This window comes from Natator depressus, chromosome 18 (assembly GCF_965152275.1).
Source record: "Natator depressus isolate rNatDep1 chromosome 18, rNatDep2.hap1, whole genome shotgun sequence".
NCBI lineage: Eukaryota > Metazoa > Chordata > Testudines > Cheloniidae > Natator > Natator depressus.
Genome location: NC_134251.1, coordinates 6,467,745 through 6,488,893, shown reverse-complemented (window position 1 = coordinate 6,488,893; position 21,149 = coordinate 6,467,745). Strand labels below are relative to the sequence as shown.

At 46.0% G+C, this 21,149-nt stretch overlaps 1 protein-coding gene across 5 annotated transcripts in view; it reads left to right on the top strand.

The window, feature by feature from the left end:
• Nucleotides 1-21,149, top strand: part of FBXO42 (F-box protein 42) — a 100,258-nt gene that overhangs the window by 42,765 nt on the left and 36,344 nt on the right. For all 5 annotated transcript variants that reach the window (XR_012642316.1, XM_074975323.1, XM_074975320.1 and 2 more), the window contains 2 exons: nt 5,197-5,313; nt 14,919-15,053. Coding sequence is in view for 4 of the 5 variants with exons in the window: in XM_074975323.1 (XP_074831424.1) it covers nt 5,197-5,313; nt 14,919-15,053 (252 nt within the window). In the remaining variant the exon portion in view is untranslated. The remainder of the gene's footprint in view (nt 1-5,196; nt 5,314-14,918; nt 15,054-21,149) is intronic.

Sequence of the window (21,149 nt, the reverse complement as noted above, 5' to 3'; positions counted from 1 at the left end):
ATTGCAAGATTTTCAAGTCGTTCAAACCTCGGACCAAGAGGGAAGGAGACATTAGGCTCCGGACCATTCTGATGGAGCTGGCACTGATCCCGACTCCGGTGCGCCACTCCGAGCTGACACCGCGAGCCTTCGACCAGTCGGCACCGCTCCCCATCCACGGGGCACAAGAAGGCGCAAAAGACTCCTTCGCAGCAGCACCGAGAAAAACCTGGGGCAGAGGCTAGACCCATGTCAGGCAGTCCTCGATCCCCTCAGGCTTCCAGGCCTCCGATTCGCGTAGAGCGGAGTAGCCCGGCCACTTCGGACTGGGTCTCCCCAGATGTCCGGATGCCCTCCATGCCGGAGGCCCTACAGGCAGACCGGGACGTCATGTCCATGCCGGTACTAGGAGCGTCACTGATGTTGGTCCCACGCTGCAGGGACAAGCCACCGCTGGGATCTCCGCAGTCGCCCCTGGCTCAGTACCGATCTCGGTCAAGGGAACGTTCCCAAAGCTGTTCGCTGCCCAGCGACCGTTCAGGGCAAAGTCCACGTGGATCGCCCTCAACTCCCACCAGACTGTCGGGTTGGGTGCCATCCGACCGAGACTCTCGGCACCGCTCCACTTCAAGGAGTGAGTACCAACGGGACCGAGGCAGACGTTGCCAGAGGCCCTCATCTCGGAGGGTTACCGCAGCTGGTCATGGCACGGACATCAACCCCCGTTCCCGCTCAGAATCCCACTCCAAGACCACGCCAAGGCATCGCCTCCACAGCCCAGGGCATTGATCGCCAGCGTCTCGCTGTCGCGGGTCCGTCCGTTGGAGCCGATCACAGAGCAGCTGCTACCGATGGTACCGGTCCTCCATGTTGAGATCGTGGTCCCGTGGTCGGTGTTGCTCCCAGCACCACTGCTCCTCCCGGTCCCAGGACAGCAGCAGGCCGTTCATCAGCCTGGCCTCCACTCGTAGTCGTCCCTCCATGGGCTAGGCCAGCCAGGCCGAGCAACCGGGCCCACTGGTGCCGCAGCAAGTGCAGTGGCTCCGGGCCCTGTGGCCGGCCCAGTGGTACCAGTGGGCACCGTGGCCCCTGACGCAGCCCCGGTGGGGGTTCGCTCGGTAGCTGGAGCCTCAGAGGCATCATCGGCCTCCATCTCCAGACCTCCAAGGAAGAAGTCGGTGGGATGTACACCTTCAGTACCGTACCCAGAGACCAACCAAATGGTGGACCCTCCCGTGCCGGCGGACACCCAAGGAACGGCACTGGCCTCCGCGGCCTCCCCGGATGAGGCGATTATGGCCTCGCTCCATTCAGTCGCGCAGGAGGACTTTAGGGCCCATCAGGAACTCCTAAAAAGGGTGGCATCAAGCCTCCACCTCCAGGCAGAGGAGATGGAGGAGCCCTCGGACTCCCTGTTTAATGTGCTGTTCTCTTCAGCACTGGGCAGGGTAGCCTTGCCTCTCCATGAAGGGGTGGCAAAAATTTCAAATGTTCTGTGGCAAATGCCGGCCTCGTTGGCCCCCACCTCCAAGAGGGCGGAACGCAAGTACTTTGTACCCACCAAGGGACACAAGTACTTATACACATGCCCGGCGCCCAACTCCCTGGTGGTCGAGTCGGTCAACCACAGGGAACAGCAGGGCCTGCCAACCCCTACCCCAAAAAATAAAGATTCACGAAGGCTGGACTCTTTTGGAAGAAAAGTTTATTCATCCTCGAGCTCCCAGTCACAAGAGGCAAACCACCAGGCTCTCCTGGGCTGGTATGAATTGAATCTGTGGGGCTCCCTTCTCAAGGTTGAGGACTCCCTCAAGGAGCATGATAGGAAGGAGTTCAAGGCGCTGGTGGAGGAAGGTACAGTGGCTGCCAGGGCAGTCCTGCAAGCGGCTTTGGATGCGGCGGACATGTGGTTTCCATAAGAAGGGCGTCATGGCCCCTGCTGTCCGGGCTGTCCAGTGAGGCGCAGGCCGCCATGCAGGATCTCCCATTTGATGGCAAAGCTCTGTTTGCGGAACAAACGGATACAAAGCTGCATGGTATAAAGAACTCCCTCATGACCCTCCAGACTCTGGGTCTCAATGTCCCGGCAATGGCGAAATTTAAATTGAAGCCACAGCAGACTCCCGCTCAGGCCTCCACCCAAAATACGAGGCTGCCTATAAGAAGGCATGGGACTATAAAAGGCTCCCTCAGAGGCAGTCGAGGCTGGCCCCGCAACCCGGGTCCGCCAAGGGCAAACAGCCGGGGAAAAGGCGATTTTGATGGGACGCTCGGGGGCGCCCTGCCAGTCCTCCTCAGGGATCCACCCTCAATAAAGCTCCAGTTCAAAGACAAGGGGTTCTACTCCCGCTATTTCCTTACTCCGAAGGCCAAAGGGGGACTCAGGCCCATCCTGGACCTGTGAGATCTGAACCAGTTCATGGTGAAGCTCAAGTTCCGCTTGGTCTCCCTGGCTTCCATCATCCCCTACCTGGATCCCGGGGACTGGTACGCTGCCTTCGATCTGCAGGACACGTACTTCCACATTCACATATTCGAGGGGCACAGATGCCTCCTCCGTTTCGTGGTGGGGCAGAATCACTACCAATTTACGGTCCTTCCGTATGGCCTGTCCACTGCCCCCAGGGTATTTACAAAATGTATGTTAGTGGTAGCGGCCTACCTCAGGTGCCAGGGGGTCCAGATTTTTCCCTATCTGGACGATTGGCTGGTCAAGGGCAGCTCCCGGTCGCAGGTGAGGGATCATGTGTTAGTCCTGGTTCAATGCATGGAGTTTATCAGGGCGATCCTGGACGCCTCGTCGGCCACAGCTTTTCTCCCACCGGACAGGTTCGAGACCATGAAGGGGCTCATCAACACTGTCACAAGGTTCCCAGTGACAACAGCCAGAGTGTGCCCCCAGCTCTTGGGTCACATATCCGCGTGCACGTACGTGGTCCGCCACACCAGACTGCAAATGAGGCCCCTCCAGCTCTGGCTGACCTTGGAGTTCTCCCAGGCCAGGGACAGGATGGACAAGGTCCTCACCATGCCCGACTTGGTTATCGCCTCCCTACAGTGGTGGTCCGCCCCAAGCAACATGATCCAAGGGGTCCCGTTCAGGGACAGGGCCCAGTCGCTGGAGCTGGTGTCTGATGCATCGGACCTGGGTTGGGGGGTTTATGTGGGGAATGTTCAGCGGATGTCTGATTACAGTGTAGACATACCCCCTGAGAGCATTGTGCCCTGAAAGGTCACAGTACAAGTCTCCAGCAGGAGTCTGGCTTGGCTGGATTTGGTGCATGGCGCCATGGAGAGAGACTGGGAATGCTGGTGCTGCCAGCCCAGTCTTGGAGGCCAAAGGCCTGCCCCTGTTGAACCGTGTGGGTCCTTGAGGCTTGGCACACTGAAGGGGTCACTCCCAGAAGACTGACTACAGTCTGGGGCATAGAGAGACTCCATGACAGTGGTGCATAACTGAAACTAGAATCCAGCTCTCAATGAGCTATTCTCTTGGTAGGTAAATCTGGTATTTGTTTGCTAATGTTAAGATTCTCTAAGAGCTAAATCCTCTTCTCTTGTATCTGGCTTAAGTATCGTGGCTTGGTACAGGAGGTTTTGTGAATGCTGGCAGGAGCGAATGTTTCCAGGCCTTAGAATGTCTGCCAGGATGCTCTGTGACAGCTACTGTAGCCCTGTGGCTTCAGTAGACACTTCTCCTTCCATTGGGGGCAATGTCTGGTGGATTCCCAGAGCCCCATCCCAAATCCCTCGGCATAAATCCGTACCCCACATACAGAACCTGCAGCTCTGGTTCTGGTCCTGCTCTGCATGGGGGCCTTTGTGGCCACAGGCAAAGGGGCTAAATCTTCCCCTTAGTAATGTGAGAAATGAACAGATTTTAATTATGGTATGTTCTAATAGGAATGTTTAATTGTAAATTTATTTTTAATGTTGCCAATAGCAGCCAACATGCAACATACCTTTATAAGGCATTGTGACTCCTCCAAAGGTTCATTTCAACAAACAGGCAGATGCTCATCTGGCAAAGAAGCAGTTGTGCACAGATATGTGATGATTAGGACACAACAGGCTTGCATGGCAGCGTAGAACACCGGCATTGTTGATCTTAAAACACCTATTTTCTAATGCCCAAAAGTGTACTAAGCTCCTAAGCTCCTTCACCACTAACGCAAAAAGATATTTATATACATCAGACATCTCTGGCATCCATCTCTCACCTGGTCTCTTCAGCGTCTGGCTCCAGCTGGCAGATGAAATGGTATTGCATTGTGGTTTGAGGGAGGTTCATTGGGCCTGCCACTGTTAGACTTTGCTTCTTTGTCAATACATTTGTCTCACCAGCCTGTATATCCTCCATGTTTCTCCTCTGCAGAGACCCTCCTTAACTGTAGTCTAGGCGTTTAGCACACTGACCCCAAACCTCCAAATTCTCACTGTCTTCAGCTGTTGAGCCCTCTGACCTATTTCTGACTCTAATTTAAGCACTTGCCTCTGAATCAGACTCATTAAGAACATGGTAATCTTACAGTGCTGGTAATTTACCCTAGCTAGCTGCAGGTTTTGGTCAGGAGAGGATAACTGATACAGACAATACGTGTACGTGATTAGATTGCACAAAGGGTTTATTCTGTCATCAACCTCTAGAAGTTGAGAATTCTTGAAAACAGATATTGTGCAGATCACTTATAATTAGTTACCACCTTTGGGCACACTCACTGGCTTTGAGTTGTTTGTCCTCTCCCCTCTTGAATCCTCTGTGGGCCTGCACTAGAGCAGTTATAGTCCTTTTGTCAAACTGCAAGGACTTACCTTCTGATCACTAACCACCTTCTTACACCTTCCATGCTGCTCCTCCATTACCAGCCTTATGACATCATTAATTAAACTGTAATTATTAACCTTTTATCATTTTCTTTTCCGACCTGGTATTGCAAAAAGGAACAGCAGTCAAGTCTGCATGGCTTCTAGGAGAAATGGATATACTGTCATTTATTTCTGTGGCTCCCATAGCCTTAGCATTTGCCATACTGAGTTGGACTGTTTGTTCATCAAGACCAGTGACTTAACCCAGGCCTAATTTAGGCATACTATGGGTTGTTTATTTTCCTCCGGAAATTGTGCAATGCTGATCATGGAGGAACAACTCCTTCCTAGACTTGTGACGATAAGTTTATGCCAGAAGCATACTCAAGTATTGTTTTCTCCCTTTTCTAGGTGTGGCACATCAGTGTTATCATGGCTTTATCAAGGCAGTCCAAGAGGGAAATATTCAATGGGAGAGTCGCACGTATCCCTATCCTGGAACCCCAATCACACAGCGCTTCTCACACAGTAAGTACCCATTTAGAAAGGAAATCTGAACTCTGCTCATCCAGTAATTTAGCGTGTTCCACCCCTAGCAGCTGCTGTCACGTTTGCAGAGCATTTATAATGCAAGGTGTTTGTACTTTGACCCAAGATGTAGCAGTAGTGCACATCCCTGTAATTGGGTAAAAGTTAAATGTATGTGTGCAATATGCTGTTCTGACAACACAAACAGTGTACGAGTATAGATACGTGATAAACCATTTGTTGTTAACACTCTGGTGTTAAGTTAAGAGGAAAAGTGACTGAGTGACTTAGGAGCACAACTCCTATTGAAAGTCAGTGGGACATGTGCTCCTAAGGCATTTGGGAACTTTTGAAAACCCCACCCTTAGACTTAACTAATTTTCTTCTTTAATATTCAGTCCCTCTTAGCTTTCTGCAGTCAAAATGACAGAACCTTCACTCTAATGACTTGAGTGCAGTGACATTGGTAGAGCTAATGAATTGGAGCCTATACATGGCTGCTGGATTGGCATCTGCGGGTTTCTGCAGTAGATAATGTTTACATATTTCTGCATTATTTGGAGGAGCTAAGCTATATTTTTCTTCATATAAAGCATGCAGGATTGCAGATTAGAGGTACTGAAGCAATCACATTTTGATATGGATCTGACCTGTTCATAGAAGCCAATGACTCAACTGATGCTGCTTAGTTTAGGAGTGAATCTTTGCTTTCTGCTTCTAAAGTTCTGTAACAAAATTGAAAAATGTTCTCATGCAGGGACGTAAATCAAATGACAATTCATTTGTATTCCAGTAGCTCCTAGAGGTTCTAGTCGTATTGTGCGAGGCAATTACAAACAAATAACACATTCAGTCCCTGTCTATCTACATCTCTGGCTCTGGCCCCTCTGGAAGATGGCTCTCGAGGGAGCAGGATTTCATTGTAAAAAGGTAAACAAATATAAAGTGAGTGGTAGGATTCTGAGCATCATCAGTCATAACATTTTCATATTCCCAAGTAGTAATTTATTCAGTGAGTGATGCACAGCGCCTGCACACACCCACACCCCTCAGGTTTAAGTACCAGTGCTAGTAAACCACCTGAAGATAACTTGCACATTGTTATGTCTTTCCCTCACCCGTCTGGCGCTATTTTTACTAATTGCCTTTAGTAGCCAGGCTCAGGGGGCAGCCAGGGAATTGGATACAGATTTCTAGGTTTAGGGTGAAACTCGCCAAACCCAATAAAACTCCCTGCCAGAGCAAAATTTTGAGACTCTTTACTAAAAATAAGCTGTGAAAAATCCCTCAAATTTCCTCTTTTTCAGTGTTGAAAATTGTAGATGGGTCTGTTCTGGTATATTTCAGGGTGCAGACACACACTGTGGCATCCTTCACCTAGGAAGTAAACGGATAGCAAGTTTGCTTCATGAAAAGGGATCTCAGCCAGGCTTGGTTGAAAATGCTGGAGAGAACTTTGGGTGAGAGAAGCTGTTAGTCAGGAGGATAACTTGGTAGTTAAGTTTAGGCTTTAGAATGCATGGTTGTGCCATTTTATACATAACCATTTGTTCCCATCTCTCTCTCTCTCTCTCTCTCTGCTTTTTATTTGAATCTCTATTCTTAAATTCCTTTGTTTTGTAACTGAGCTCAAGTGCTGTGCATAATACAGGAGTGATGGTCTAAGGTAGAACTGGTAAACTGTGGTACACTGTTCCTTTGGGAGCAGAGGATCTCTGTGTATCCAGTCATCAGGGTCTGGATACCTCAGGGGGACACCTGGAAGGGACCTGGGGACTGGGGTGCATCTGTTGTCAACCTGCCAGGCAAAGATGGCTGGTGTAGCCCAGAGGAGAATGTGGGTGGCTGACATGCTGGTTGTGCCTAGCTGATTAGGCAAGAGTCCCTCATGTTGGAGGCGGGTAGTAATAATGTGACTCTCAGCCCTGGGTGCCCCGAGAAGTGTCACAGTAGTATCTGTGTTAACTCACATCCCACACACCAGTCTAACCCTCAGCGAGTTCAGAGGGTTTTTCAAAAGATGCTTTGTATTCAGAAAAGATGGTTCGAATTAAGTTGTTTGGTGCTGTCCTTGGTCAGATTTTTGGACAATGTCTCAGTGTGGGCGAACAGACCTCTGGTTCTTGACTTCCATGTAATCAATTGTTCCATATTTTTGAAGATTCCTACATTAAAGCCTGGAGGGAAAAAATGCATTGTGTAGGTCTGATTTTTGCCAAGTGTATTATAAAACTCAAGCAATCTTTAGTCATACTGTTTTTGTCTTGATCAGAATAAATAAGAACCTATTATACAAATGTAGTATAATCTAAAAATATACAATTACAATAGAACAGTGACTCATCTAGTAAAACACAAGTGACTGATGCGGTCTCATAGCTACATCAAAAGGTCGTGGCAAACAGCAAAGGAATGTAATACGTTACGCCAGAAAAATTGATCCTTCAGTGGAATATTTGGTTCTGCAGTGACGTCTAAATCCCGAATCTTTTTTCTCAGTAGTGAAGCATGTTACCAGAATACTGGCTAATAGTTATTTTAATTGGGAAAATTCTGAATAGCTGTCAGCAGTCCAGATGGTATGTTCACACCTGTACAAGGGCATGGGGAGAGAGAAACTCAGAAAAACATACCCATAGTGGTGGTTGCTTCAAGAGTGGTCAAATTGGCTTTCAGCCATATGGTGGCTTACAATAATAGGAACAAGACCAGCTATGTCTTTTTCTTTGTACGTAACATTGTTAAATGTTTCTGCCTGTTGGCTTTCAGTTGGGTTGAAAGCTTGGACTGAAGGTAGCAGGCAAATACAATTTTAATATATAAAGTAAAACCATGGGAATTTTTTCACTGCAAACATTGGGGTTGGGGGGCAAAGCAGAGGAATGCAGGATTTAGTTTCTTGAGGTCTGGAATAGTCTATACTGGCACTGACATATCAGATTAAATCTATTCCTGCTTTTGATGTAGGTAGTGTAAACAGTTATTGTAGGCCCAGTGGTGGTCTTAATTTGCAGTCTTACCACCCATTGCTGTGGTGCTGTCAACTCTCTTAAGCTAAGCAAGGTCAGGCATGGATAAGAGAGCTCTAAGAAACCCCCAGGTGTTGGAGGGAGTGGTGCTGGTTATTTAGTGGATAGCATTATTTCCTCTGAGTCAGTACTGAACCACTGCTGCAGTGTGTTAGGAGCTCAGTGTACTATTGGGAAGGCAGCCTTTCATGAGAGATGGAAACTGATTTTGATGACTTAGGGTCATGAAAAACCCAGAGATGGTTTTCATAAGAGTAGGGGTTTAGCTTGGTGACTTCACTAAATTTTAACTCTCGTAACTGTGTTTTGCTTCCCTAAATTGGTGGTGGTGGTGGTATTCATTTCCTGTCCTAAACTGCAATGCCATGTCTGTGTACTATTAAATAGCTGCTGTATTGCTCCTCAGCAATTGCAGCACTTCGAGGGTGTGTGAAGGGATCTGTATAGAGAACCGGTACCAGTTTGTTATAGTGCTTTGGGACCCTTCACTGAGGAAGCCGTTGTATATAAAGGGCTGTCCTTACACTCCAACAGTCAGGTCCACTAAGGAGACTTCACAAAGAATTTACAATATTTTCATTGGAAAGGTGGTGGGGAATGCAAGTTGGATCTAAATAGAGCACATTTCTTTTCCTTCCTCTTAGGGTGAGACAGATAAACTTCCTTTATTTCTGACCTTTAAGGTAATTGCTGTACGCATACTCAGTTTTGATGCTCTTCGTTGTATTTGGTAAAGTTAACAAGTTGAACACTTTCTTTGATCTGAAGGGTTTTATGTACTGAATCCAGCCTTCTCTGTTATAGTCCGCTGATCTTATGCTGGCTGTCTCAAACTACTGTATAAGAAGCTGTGATATAGCATAGAAGTAATAGACAAAATTTAGAGAAAACACAAATGTTTAGAATAAGATAAATTTGAAATCAGTGCTGTTGATCATCTCTCTAGGGTAGGTATTCAAATATAATGGAGTGTTTTACAATATTTTTGTTTTATTTATGATGATAGTGGTGATGGTGGATTTTAGGAGCACAAATCCTCTTGACTTTCAGTGGGACTTATGCTCCTAAATCTTAGTTGCTTTTGAAAAATCTACCCTTAGTTCTCAAATTCTCATGCCATCTGCCCAGCAAAAAGCTCTAAGTACAACTACTTCTAATGGACCACATTTTCCATCCTACTTCATGGATTGATGCTGGCCCTTTAAATATATACAACTGGAATTTTCAGTTGTACTGTCATTTTTACATAAATGGAGCTGCCTTCCTTTTCCAGAAGCTTTAAATGGTTTGCTAAAGAGGGGCAGGAAAGCACAGTTTAAATTATTTTGGTCTACGATTAAAATACATACTGTGTTGACGTCATGGTGCCTGTCTGGCTGGCTTGTTTTTAAAACCAAATAGAGGAGAAAAATGCTGCCACCTCCCTTCAAAAAATAATAAATTGGCTGCACTATGATGCTGCTTGAAAGCAGCAGTTGCCAAGAGTTTGGATTGGGGTGGAGGAAAGAGTTTCAATAACTCTTAACCTGCCACTATTAGCAAATGATTGGTTTGCAGTTTGGCAGGGAATCCATCAGGCAGCCTCTAATGCTTTTGTATTTTCCCATTATCTCTTTGTATATGAACAAGGTGAAGTTATACTTGTATTTGTGTCTATTGATTTAAATTCCACAAGATATGGAAGGCTAGAAATAGATCTAGTGGACTAGTACCCTGCCCTTTCACCTGTAGAGACTGGGGTTCGAATATACATTGAGCCACTATGTGAAAATGAAATGTGGTGTTAGCCTAGTCCTTATCGGACATGTGCCTACATCACAAAACCACTGCAAAACTTGGCAGTCTCTGCTTAGGGAGAGGCCCAGGACGATGGCAAGCAGTGCTGCAGGTCAGCATCAAGGTGAGCTGCCAGAGCTTGGAAAGTAACACAGACACAATATAATGCAAGGATGGTACACCATATCATCCACCCTAAAATCTATCCCAATATTAGTTCTGCTATTGGTAATTTAGGGTTGAGTGAGTGTGGTAGATGTTAAGCCCTTCCGTTATGTGGCAATGGTATTCTGAGTAGGAGAAATAGGAAAAAATATTTGATTATACTCCCTGTCTTTGAACACGCTGTAAGCATGTATATGCCAAATGATTGTGCTCTGTGTAAGATGTTGACTTGGACCATTGTCCTTGCGTGCTCTGTATCTGCAAATCCCCAGTTCCTGCTGTGTGGTCAGCTCATGCACTGGACTTTTCTGTAAAAGCCAAGGGCATTAGAGCTATTGGCCTTTCTGTGGGCTTTGAATAGAGGAAGCAGGTGATCTGAATGACAAGTCACAGGTCAGACAATGAGCCATTTCTGAAAGGAGGAGATGGGTTTCATTGCTTCCCCTGCTGAGTGGAGTTGTCAGTGGTTGAATGTACTGTTTTATTACATCTAATTCATTCAGACCTAGTGGCTCTCTTTGGTGGGATGGATATGACTGGTGTGCCTATGGGTGGGCTGTGTTTAAAAAAGGGTCATTGACACTATGAATGTATTACTGAGTTAAAGAATTATGGCAGGGGCATTTGATCAGTAAAATCCAGGGACCTTTTACTAGTACTGAATAAACTGACTTTGAGTTCAGAATAAATCCTGTGAACAGTGACCTTTGGTAACAGCGACCTACCCTAACGTATTCCCCTGGCCACCAGAGTTTGAGCATCACTCCACTTGCTCCTGTTGTTCCACATTTCCCTTTGTTTTCTGTCATGGATATTTTGATTCCAGTTACGTCCACCAAGATGTTGGTTAATTCCATAACTTGTGATTTAGAGGAAGGGAAGGGCTGGCGCAGTTTCCAAATACACTGTGTCCTCGAGTTTTACGTCAAAGGACAGCAAATATCAGGGTTCATCAAAGCTGCAAAGACCGAGCTCTGATATTGTAAAAGGTGCAGCTCCAGTGCACTCTGACAACCTCGAATTTCCTTTCCAGCCTTCTTCCCTTCGTGGTGGGATTACCACCCTCCTATCTGCTGTTACTCGTATAGCTTTGCTTCACTTGTCTTGCAGGTTATTTATGATGGTGCTTGGTCTTGAACTTCCGCATCTGTTGCTGTGGTTTTGTTTGCATAATTAGAGCTACTCCTTCACTTCTGTGTTAGATCATCAACCACATGCTGGTCTACACCATTGGCTGAACTTTGACATTCTCATCTGTTCTTCTCCTGTCCTATCCCTGTCCCTTGCAAGGACAACTATCAGTGCTCTCTGCAAACCCCAGCTGACGCCCTTTAGTTTTCCCAAAGCTTAGAACACTTCACTCTTGCTGTACAGACATCTTTTTGGGGGGGGGGGGAGGGCTGTGATTTACAACTTGCTTTAGTATTAGCATTGCTATCACTTTGTTCAGTGCAGTTCTGTAGAACTTTGGATTTTCTTAATGGTTGGAAGTATCCGTACTGATATGTATTCAATCAGTGAATCCTCATTGAGACTTAAGTGCCAGTTCTCGGTGCCATCTGTTTTGGAGAGGGGTGGTTTTGCTTTTTGAAGTGGTGTGTCCAAAATCAAGCTTTGGAACAGCAGGTGGGCACTCCAAGTCTTTACTGACATTACAGCCCATCTTCATGGGCTGTTTCAGCAGAGAACAGAGCCAAAGATTCCAAGGCCAGAAGGGACCATTGTGATCATCTAGTCCGACCACCTGTATAACATAGGCCATAGAACATCCCCAAATGAAGTCCTAGAGCAGATCTCTTAGAAAAAAATCCAACCTTGAGTTAAAAATTGCTAATGATGGAGAATCCACCATGACCCTTGGTAAGTTGTATCAATAGGTAATTACCCTCACTGTTAAAAATTTACACCTTATTTCCAGTCTGAATTGTCTAACTTCAGCTTCTGGCCATGGGATTGTGTTATGCCTTTCTCCTAGATTGAAGACCCCTTTATTAAATATTTGTTCCCCATGTAGATACATATAGACTGTAATCAAGTCACCCCTTAACCTTCTGATTGTTAAGCTAAACAGATGGCGCTCCTTGAGTCTATCACTATAAGGTATCTTTCAGGGGTGCTGGAACAATTTGTATAGTTCGGGTGCTCAGAGCCATTGAACCAAACTGTAAACCCAGTATATGATGGAAACCACTTCAAGCCAGGGGATGTGGCATGTTTACTAATCCTTTAATAATTCTCATGGCTCTTCTCTGAACCTTCTCCAATTGATCAGCAATTTAGATTATGCCTATTGCAGAACTCCAAGTACTTGTACAATATTAAAAATACACAATCAAATGCAATAATCTGTCTAGCCAGGCCCTCAACAGCAATATAAATTAAATATCAGGAAATAAACTTCTTCCTCACCTCCAGCCATGCTACGTGCCTCTTGCCAAAGCTCTGAGAAAATAAATGAACTTTGCAGCATGCCTTGAAGGTTAAAATTTTGGAGCTATTTCAGATCAAGGATTAATTGAATTCCTGGGTGGAGGACCATTCATGGAGGACATCCCTCCCTTTCAGACCAGGAGAGTGACAGCTTGATTGCAGTTGTCAGAATTGTTCAGAGTGAGATGGTCTTTTGGTATAGCCCCATGTAGAGTGTATTACAGTAGACTTATTTTTAGGAGACAAAGGCACGGATAACTAGTGAAGTCTGCATCCCAGAGAAGAAAAACCTCACCAAGCAGACTGGAAACAGTCTTGCAATTTGTTACCTGATCATCTGGAATAGCTGTTGTGAATTTAAAATCTCTCTCCCCTCTCTTTCCTTTCACCAGTTTGCAAGCTCAAGTTACAAACAGCAGATGCTCAGCCTCAGTCAAAGAGGCTTATTAAAGTTCAGCTAATTCTTCCAGTTGCTTTCCCCAGCCTGCCTCTCCCTGACCTTTTGTCGTGTCTGGGTGATCCTGTGCCAGCTAGCTGTCTGTCATTCATGTCCCTGTCGCTGACACTGGGTTAGATGAGAGACATGAAAAAGGGTATCCTTGCCACACTGAACTATACAGGACTGAAGATGAAGTAACCGTACAGGACTCATGAACATAAGAGGGAAAGTGGTCATTATAGTAAGAGATAACAAGAGAACCCAAGACTTTGAGGGGAAATACTCAAATAAGGAAGTTCATCGGTATCATGTTGGCCTCTTGCACTAGTCAGGATAGTTTAGTAGTTTGAACTTCAGAGATCGTATATCCGGAATTTCTGTAGCCCCATGTTCAAACCCTGGCAGGATCAAGTCACTGTCATTCTTTTAGGGCAGATAGGACCTATTTATAGTTTCTGTTCAGTATGTTCTTGTTTACTCTTGTGAAAGGTGCTCCCATCCCATAGTGATGGTACCATGGGATAAAAACCTGGATGGGTAAATACAGGCATTATAGATCTATGTCTTAGTGTAAGAATCTGGGTTTTCTTCAGTCTTAGCCAAGATTTCCCCTTTTTACCCTCTTGTCACTTTTATGCAGCTTGCTGTGCATCAGCTACTGCTAGCTCCACCTGAAAGTGATCTGCCTTTTGGCTGCTTGTTAAGTGTTCTGTGCTTCTTCAGGGCAAAAAGTTCTCATAAAATATTATGTTACTTAATATCTCCCTCTATCTGCATATACTTGGGCTACGTGCTGTACACCTGTAGTCTTTGTGGCACCTTAGACACTAACAAATTTATTTGGGCATAAGCTTTCATGGGCTAAAACCCACTTCATCAGATGCCTGGAGTGGAAAATACAGTAGGCAGGTATAAATACACAGCACATGAAAAGATGGGAGTTGCCTTACCAAGTGGGCGAGTCAGTGCTAACGAGACCAATTCAGTTAGGGTGGACGTGGCCCATTTCCATCAGCGTGGAGCGGTTCTTTGGACTTCAGCCACGCCTGCTGGGGCTCAGGGCTTCAGCTGGAGAGAGGCTGACGCTCCAAGCCCTGTCAGGTGGCTCCCGCATGACTGAAGCCCTGGCAGGTGCACCCTGGCTCTCAAATTTCTGAAGATTTTGTTGTATGCAGCTCAGAGGGTGAGTAAATTTGGCTACCCCTGGCTTATGACCACAATCTGTAGCCCACTAGCAACCCCCACTGCCTTCTTTTCCCCCCTATAACTGGAGGGTTTTGAAATGTGTGTTAACTACTTATTCTAAACAATCTGTTCCACTTTGTATTTAGCTGTGACACTGAGTACCTTTCCCAGACCTGAAGAAGAGTTCTGTGTACCTTGAAAGCATGTCTCTCTCACCTGGTCCAATTAAAGTTATTACCTCATTCACCTTGTCTCTTACTAAAGTTTGACAGCAATACAAATCATATGGACTAGCTTAGAAGAAGTGAGCATGTTGAATGTGCGATTCTCAGATAATCTAACTGAGCTTTGAGGTGACAGGTTTTTTTTATACTTTCAGGAACAGGTCCAGTTGACTGGATAATCATTTTACAGCAAAGTTGCTGTAGGTTTACTTTGGTCCGTGACACTTCTAGACTACTTAGTGTTTATTTAAAGGACTCTAACATGTATTTTCTCTATTGTGAGCAAATTCCCTAATTTTATCAAAAATATGGGGGAGATAATTTTAACTGATTGTTTTTTGTCTCCTCCTTTTTTAGGTGCATGTTACTATGATGCTAATCAGTCAATGTATGTGTTTGGTGGCTGCACCCAGAGCAGTTGTAATGCTGCGTTCAATGACCTCTGGAGACTTGACCTCAATAGCAAAGAGTGGATCCGTCCTCTGGCATCAGGTGAGATGTTAAAGATCTTTGATTGCTCTTATTCTTATTCCTTACAGTAAACTACCCAAAGCTGACCCTAAGTGACTTCCTTATAGGGCCCCACAGCTTGATACTTAGCTTGTCCATTCCTATCATCGTTAGCTTCTTTAGCTGAATGCTTTTTAGGTTGTATCTGTTGGTAAATGCAGAGTTTTTTTTTGTCCTTCCATCCAGAGAACTGTACTCTGGAGCAAGTTGAATCAGAGAATCTCAGGGTTGGAAGGGACCTCAGGAGATCATCTAGTCCAACCCCCTGCTCAAAGCAGGAGCAACACCAACTAAATCATCCCAGCCAGGGCTTTGTCAAACCTGACCTTAAAAATCTCAAAGGAAGGAGATTCCACCACCTCCCTAGGTAACACATTCCAGTGCTTCACCACCCTCCTAGAGAAAAAGTTTTTCCTAATATCCAACCTAAACATCCCCTACTACAACTTGAGACCATTACTCCTTGTTCTGTCATCTGCTACCGCTGAGAACAGTCTAGATCCATCCTCTTTGGAACCCCCTTTCAGGTAGTTGAAAGCAGCTGTCAAATCCCCCCTCATTCTTCTCTTCCGCAGGCTAAACAATCCCAGTTCCCTCAGCCTCTCCTCATAAGTCATGTGCTCCAGTCCCCTAATCATTTCTGTTGTCCTCTGGTGCTCGCTTTCCATTTTTTTCACATCCTTCTTGTAGTGTGGGGCCCAAAACTAGACAGTACTCCAGATGAGGCCTCACCAGTGTCGAATAGAGGGGAACAATCACATCCCTCCATCTGCTGGCAGTGCCCCTACTTATACAGCCCAAAATGCCTTTAGCCTTCTTGGCAACAAGAGCACACTTTTGACTCATATCCAGCTTCTCGTCCACTGTAATCCCTAGGTCCTTTTCTGCAGAACTGCTGCCTAGCCATTCGGTCCCTAGTCTGTAGTGGTGCATGGGATTGTTCCGTCCTAAGTGCAGGACTCCACACTTGTCCTTGTTGAATCTCATCAGATTTCTTTTGGCCCAATCCTCTAATTTGTCTAGGTCCTTCTGTATCCTATCCCTACTTTCCAGCATATCTACAACTCCTCCCAGTTTAGTGTCCTCTGCAAACTTGCTGAGGGTGCAATCCACACCATCCTCCAGATCATTTATGAAGATATTGAACAAAACCGGCCCCAGGACCGACCCCTGGGGCACTCCGCTTGATACCGGCTGCCAACTAGATATGGAGCCATTGATCACTACCCGTTGAGCCTGACGATCTAGCCAGCTTTCTGTCCACCTTATAGTCAATTCATCCAGCCCATACTACTTTAACTTGCTGGCAAGAATACTGTGGGAGACTGTGTCAAAAGCTTTGCTAAAGTCAAGGAATAACATGTCCACTGCTTCCCCCATCATCCACAGAGCCAGTTATCTCGTCATAGAAGGCAGTTGGATTAGTCAGGCATGACTTGCCCTTGGTGAATCCATGCTGACTGTTCCTGATCACTTTCCTCTCATCTAAGTGCTTCACAATTGATTCCTTGAGGACCTGCTCCATGATTTTTCCAGGGACTGAGGTGAGGCTGACTGGCCTGTAGTTCCCCAGATCCTCCTCCTTCCCTTTTTTAAACGTGGGCTCTACATTAGCCTTTTTCCAGTCGTCCGGGACCTCCCCCGATCGCCATGAGTTTTCAAAGATAATGGCCAATGGCTCTGCAGTCACATCCGCCAACTCCTTTAGCACTCTCAGATGCAGCGCATCCGGCCCCATGGACTTGTGCTCGTCCAGCTTTTCTAAATAGTCCCAAACCACTTCTTTCTCCACAGAGGGCTGGTCTCCTCCTCCCCATGCTGTGCTGCCCAGTGCAGTAGTCTGGGAACTGACCTTGTTCGTGAAGACAGAGGCAAGTAAAGCATTGAGTACATTAGCTTTTTCCACATCCTCTGTCACTAGGTTGCCTCCCTCATTCAGTAAGGGGCCCACACTTTCCTTGACTTTCTTCTTGTTGCTAACATACCTGAAGAAACCCTTCTTGTTACTCTTAACAGCTCTTGCTAGCTGCAACTCTAAGTGTGATTTGGCCTTCCTGATTTCACTCCTGCATGCCCGAGCAATATTTTTATACTCCTCCCTGGTCATTTGTCCAAGCTTCCACTTCTTGTATGCTGCTTTTTTGTGTTTAAGATCAGCAAGGATTTCACTGTTAAGCCAAGCCAGTCACCTGCCATATTTGCTATTCTTTCAACACATCGGGATGGTTTGTCCCTGTAACCTCAATAAGAATTCTTTAAAATATAGCCAGCTCTCCTGGACTCCTTTCCCCCTCATGTTGTTCTCCCAGGGGATCCTGCTCATCAGTTCTCTGAGGTTGTCAAAGTCTGCTTTTTTGAAGTCCAGGGTCCGTATTCTGCTGCTCTCCTTTCTTCGTTGTGTCAGGATCCTGAACTCGACCATCTCCATGGTCACTGCCTCCCAGGTTCCCATCCACTTTTGCTTTCCCTACTAATTCTTCCCGGTTTGTGAGCAGCAGGTCAAGAAGAGCTCTGTCCCTAATTGGTTCCTCCAGCACTTGCATTAGGAAATTGCCCCCTACACTTTCCAAAAACTTTCTGGATTGTCTGTGCACCGCTGTATTGCTCTCCCAGCAGATATCAGGGTGATTGAAGTCTCCCATGAGAACCAGGGCCTGTGATCTAGTAACTTCCGTGAGTTGCCGGAAGAAAGCCTTGTCCCCCTCATCCCCCTGGTCCGGTGGTCTATAGCAGACTCCCACCACGACATCACTGTTCACACTTCTAAACTTAATCCAGAGACTCTCAGGTTTTTCTGTAGTTTCATACCAGAGCTCTGAGCAGTCATACTGCTCTCTTACATACAGTGCAACTCCCCCACCTTTTCTGTCCTGCCTGTCCTTCCTGAACAGTTTATATCCATCCATGACAGTGTTCCAGTCATGTGAGTTATCTCACCAAGTCTCTGTTATTCCAATCACCTCATAATTCCTTGACTGTGCCAGGACTTCCAGTTCTCCTTGCTTGTTTCCCAGGCTTCTTGCATTTGTATATAGGTACTTAAGATAACTTGTGGATTGTCCCTCTTTCTCAGTGTGAGGCAGGAGCCCTCCCCTCTCGCGCTCTCCTGCTGGTGCTTCCTCCCGGTATCCCACTTCCACACTTACCTCAGGGCTTTGGTCTCCTTCCCCAGGTGAACCTAGTTTAAAGCCCTCCTCACTAGGTTAGCCAGCCTGTTTGTGAAGATGCTCTTCCCTCTCTGTTAGGTGGAGCCCGTCTCTGCCTAGCAGTGCTCCTTCTTGGAACACCATCCCTTGGTCGAAGAATCCAAAGCCTTCTCTCAGACACCACCTGCATAGCCATTCGTTGACTTCCACGATTTGATGGTCTCTACCTGGGCCTTTTCCTTCCACAGGGAGGATGGACGAGAACACCACTTGCGCCTCAAACTCCTTTATCTTTCTTCCCAGAGCCACCTAGTCTGCAGTGATCCACTCAAGGTCATTCTTGGCAGTATCTTTGGTGCCCACGTGGAGAAGCAGGAAGGGGTAGCGATCCAAGGGCTTGATGAGTCTCTGCAGTCTCTCCGTCACATCGTGAATCCTAGCTCCTGGCAAGCAGCAGACTACTTGGTTTTCCCGGTTGGGGCGGCAGATAGATGACTCAGTCCCCCTGAGGAGGGAGTCCCCAGCCACCACCACCCACCTCCTTCTCTTGGGAGCAGTGGTCGTGGAACCCCCATTCCTAGGACAGTGCATCTCATGCCTTCCTATTGGCGGAGTCTCCTTCTGTTCCCTTCCCTCAGATGTATCATCTAGTCCACTCTCCACATTAGTACTTGTGGAGAGAACCTGAAAACGGTTGCTTACTTGGACATTCCCCTTTCTTCTTCTGGAGGTCACATGCTGCCAAATTTCTTCACCGTCCTTCTGTCCCCACTGTGCAGCCTGCTCTGAAACTTCAGAATGTTGTGTCCGTAGAAGCATATCCTGAAGTCTGTCTAGGAAATCTTCAGTTTCTCCTATGCAACGCAGGGTTGATACTTGTTTCTCCAGACCTTGAACCTTCTCTTCCAATATGGAGACCAGCTTGCACTTTTGTACAGACAAAGTCACTTCTGTCCTGTGGAAGAAAGACAAACATGGCACATCCTGTGCAGGTAACAACAGCTGAACGCTCCCCATCCATATTACCTTCCTTCTACGAGCTTCCTCAGGAGTTGTAGTAACTACTCAGAGAAGCCTGCAAGATGTAAGCCTCAGTGGGCTCTCTCCAGGCAAACTCCTTCTGTTAGCCTCTCCATTCGTGGCTCAGCTGGTTCGCAGCTTACTGGCTTTTTATAACAGTCAGGCCCACTCAAGGCTCACCTGGAACAAAGCACTCCCAATTCACACTTTTCAAACAATCAAGCACACGGTCAAACTGACACTGTCCCCACAACAGACACTCAGATACTCACCAACACAGCCCCCTAATGCAGCCCTTAGCGTACCACCTCTCAGACAGAATGCCTTTTCTATGGTCTAGCAAACTGTTTTATGCTACTTTGTGCTATGTATAATTAGTGACACTTAGGTGAAGTTGAGAGCTTGGGTTGCTAGAAGTCATTGTCCCAGTGCTGAGAGCTTTGAATAACTTTGGTGGTTGCCAGTTCAGGTATTTGGAGGAGTGGATAAAACATGTCTCAGCTGGTTACCCACAGCAACCAGGGAGCGTGGGAAACAGGTATTCATGCAATCCCCATATTGTGAGCTAGAGCAGAAAAGGGCTAAAAGTTATTTCCCACAGTGGTTTTAAACATTAAAAATCTGTGTTTAAACATGTTTTTTTTCCATATAACTCACGCTTTTGCAACTTAAATTGAACAACTGCAGAAGTAGAGGCAGCTCTTTGGAATGAAATGAGGTGGCAAGCACATGAAATAGAATTCACTTCAATGTGAGGTGCCCTCCTGTCACAAAGGAAGCCAATGGGAAAACAGTGTTATCACTACTTATTTGTGTTATCTTAGTGCCTAGGACTGTCCTTGTCATGGATCAGAACTCCATTTTGCTAGGCTCTGTACAGACACTGAGGAAAGATGGCCCCTACCCTTAGTATCTTTCATGCTCATCCCAGAGAGTTGGGTGCCGATGACCTTAACAATGTTTTTTTTAATCAGAAAATCCAATGTCTTGTATCTAAGGGTTAAAAATAAGCAGGTAGTGAGTGCTTAGACTTGAGCTCAAAGTGTATAAAGGTTTGACTTAGGCTGTGTCTATACTGGTGCTTTTGTCAGTCAGGGTGTGTGGGGTGGAAAAAAAAAAACATACCCTGACCAACATAAGTTTCATTGATAAAAGCACTGGTATGGGCAACACTGAGTTGGCAGGAGATGCTCTCCCACCAACATAGCTACCGCCGTTCATTTGGGGTGGTTTAATTATGCCGACAGAAGAGCAGCTACACAGGAGAACTTACAGGTTTGTAGAGTAGACATAGCCTTAGTGAGGAGAAGACATGGATGTTCCAAGATCAGAGTCATGAGGGTTTTTATGGGAATGATTTGCAGTTCTGTTATAAGACAATTTGCACAATTAAAAAGGAGGAGCTGATGAAGATGTCAAGATTGTTTGAGGCGCAAATTGTTGGTTTAAGAAGTTCTTTTATTTAAAGATCTGGGAGATCTGATCTATTTCTGATAACTAATCCTTGCAGGCGCTCAGATGGTGATGGACAACCTAATCAAAACTCAGGATTTTTTAAATCTTCTTACAATGCAATAACTTAACATCTGTATGATCAAACTTTGACTTATTCTCTTCTTCCTCTCCTGTTGTAATGTTGTTCCACCCTGGATATGTTTAATCTGGTGAGGAGTGGGGAAAGTGATGTAACTGGCAGTGGTTCTTCATTGAGGCTGAATGTAGTATATGGCCGGCAGGTTTTTTTTATTTAAAAAATGTTCTTATTGTGTTTAATGAATCTGGATACTAGCACCCTGATCTGCATCTAGATCCCTCTGTCAATAATATGTACAGAAAAATTCCCACTGTCTTAACAAACAGCGCTCTTAAAGAGCAAGTCCTGTGGGAATATGTCAGAGTTAAGTCCTATGGG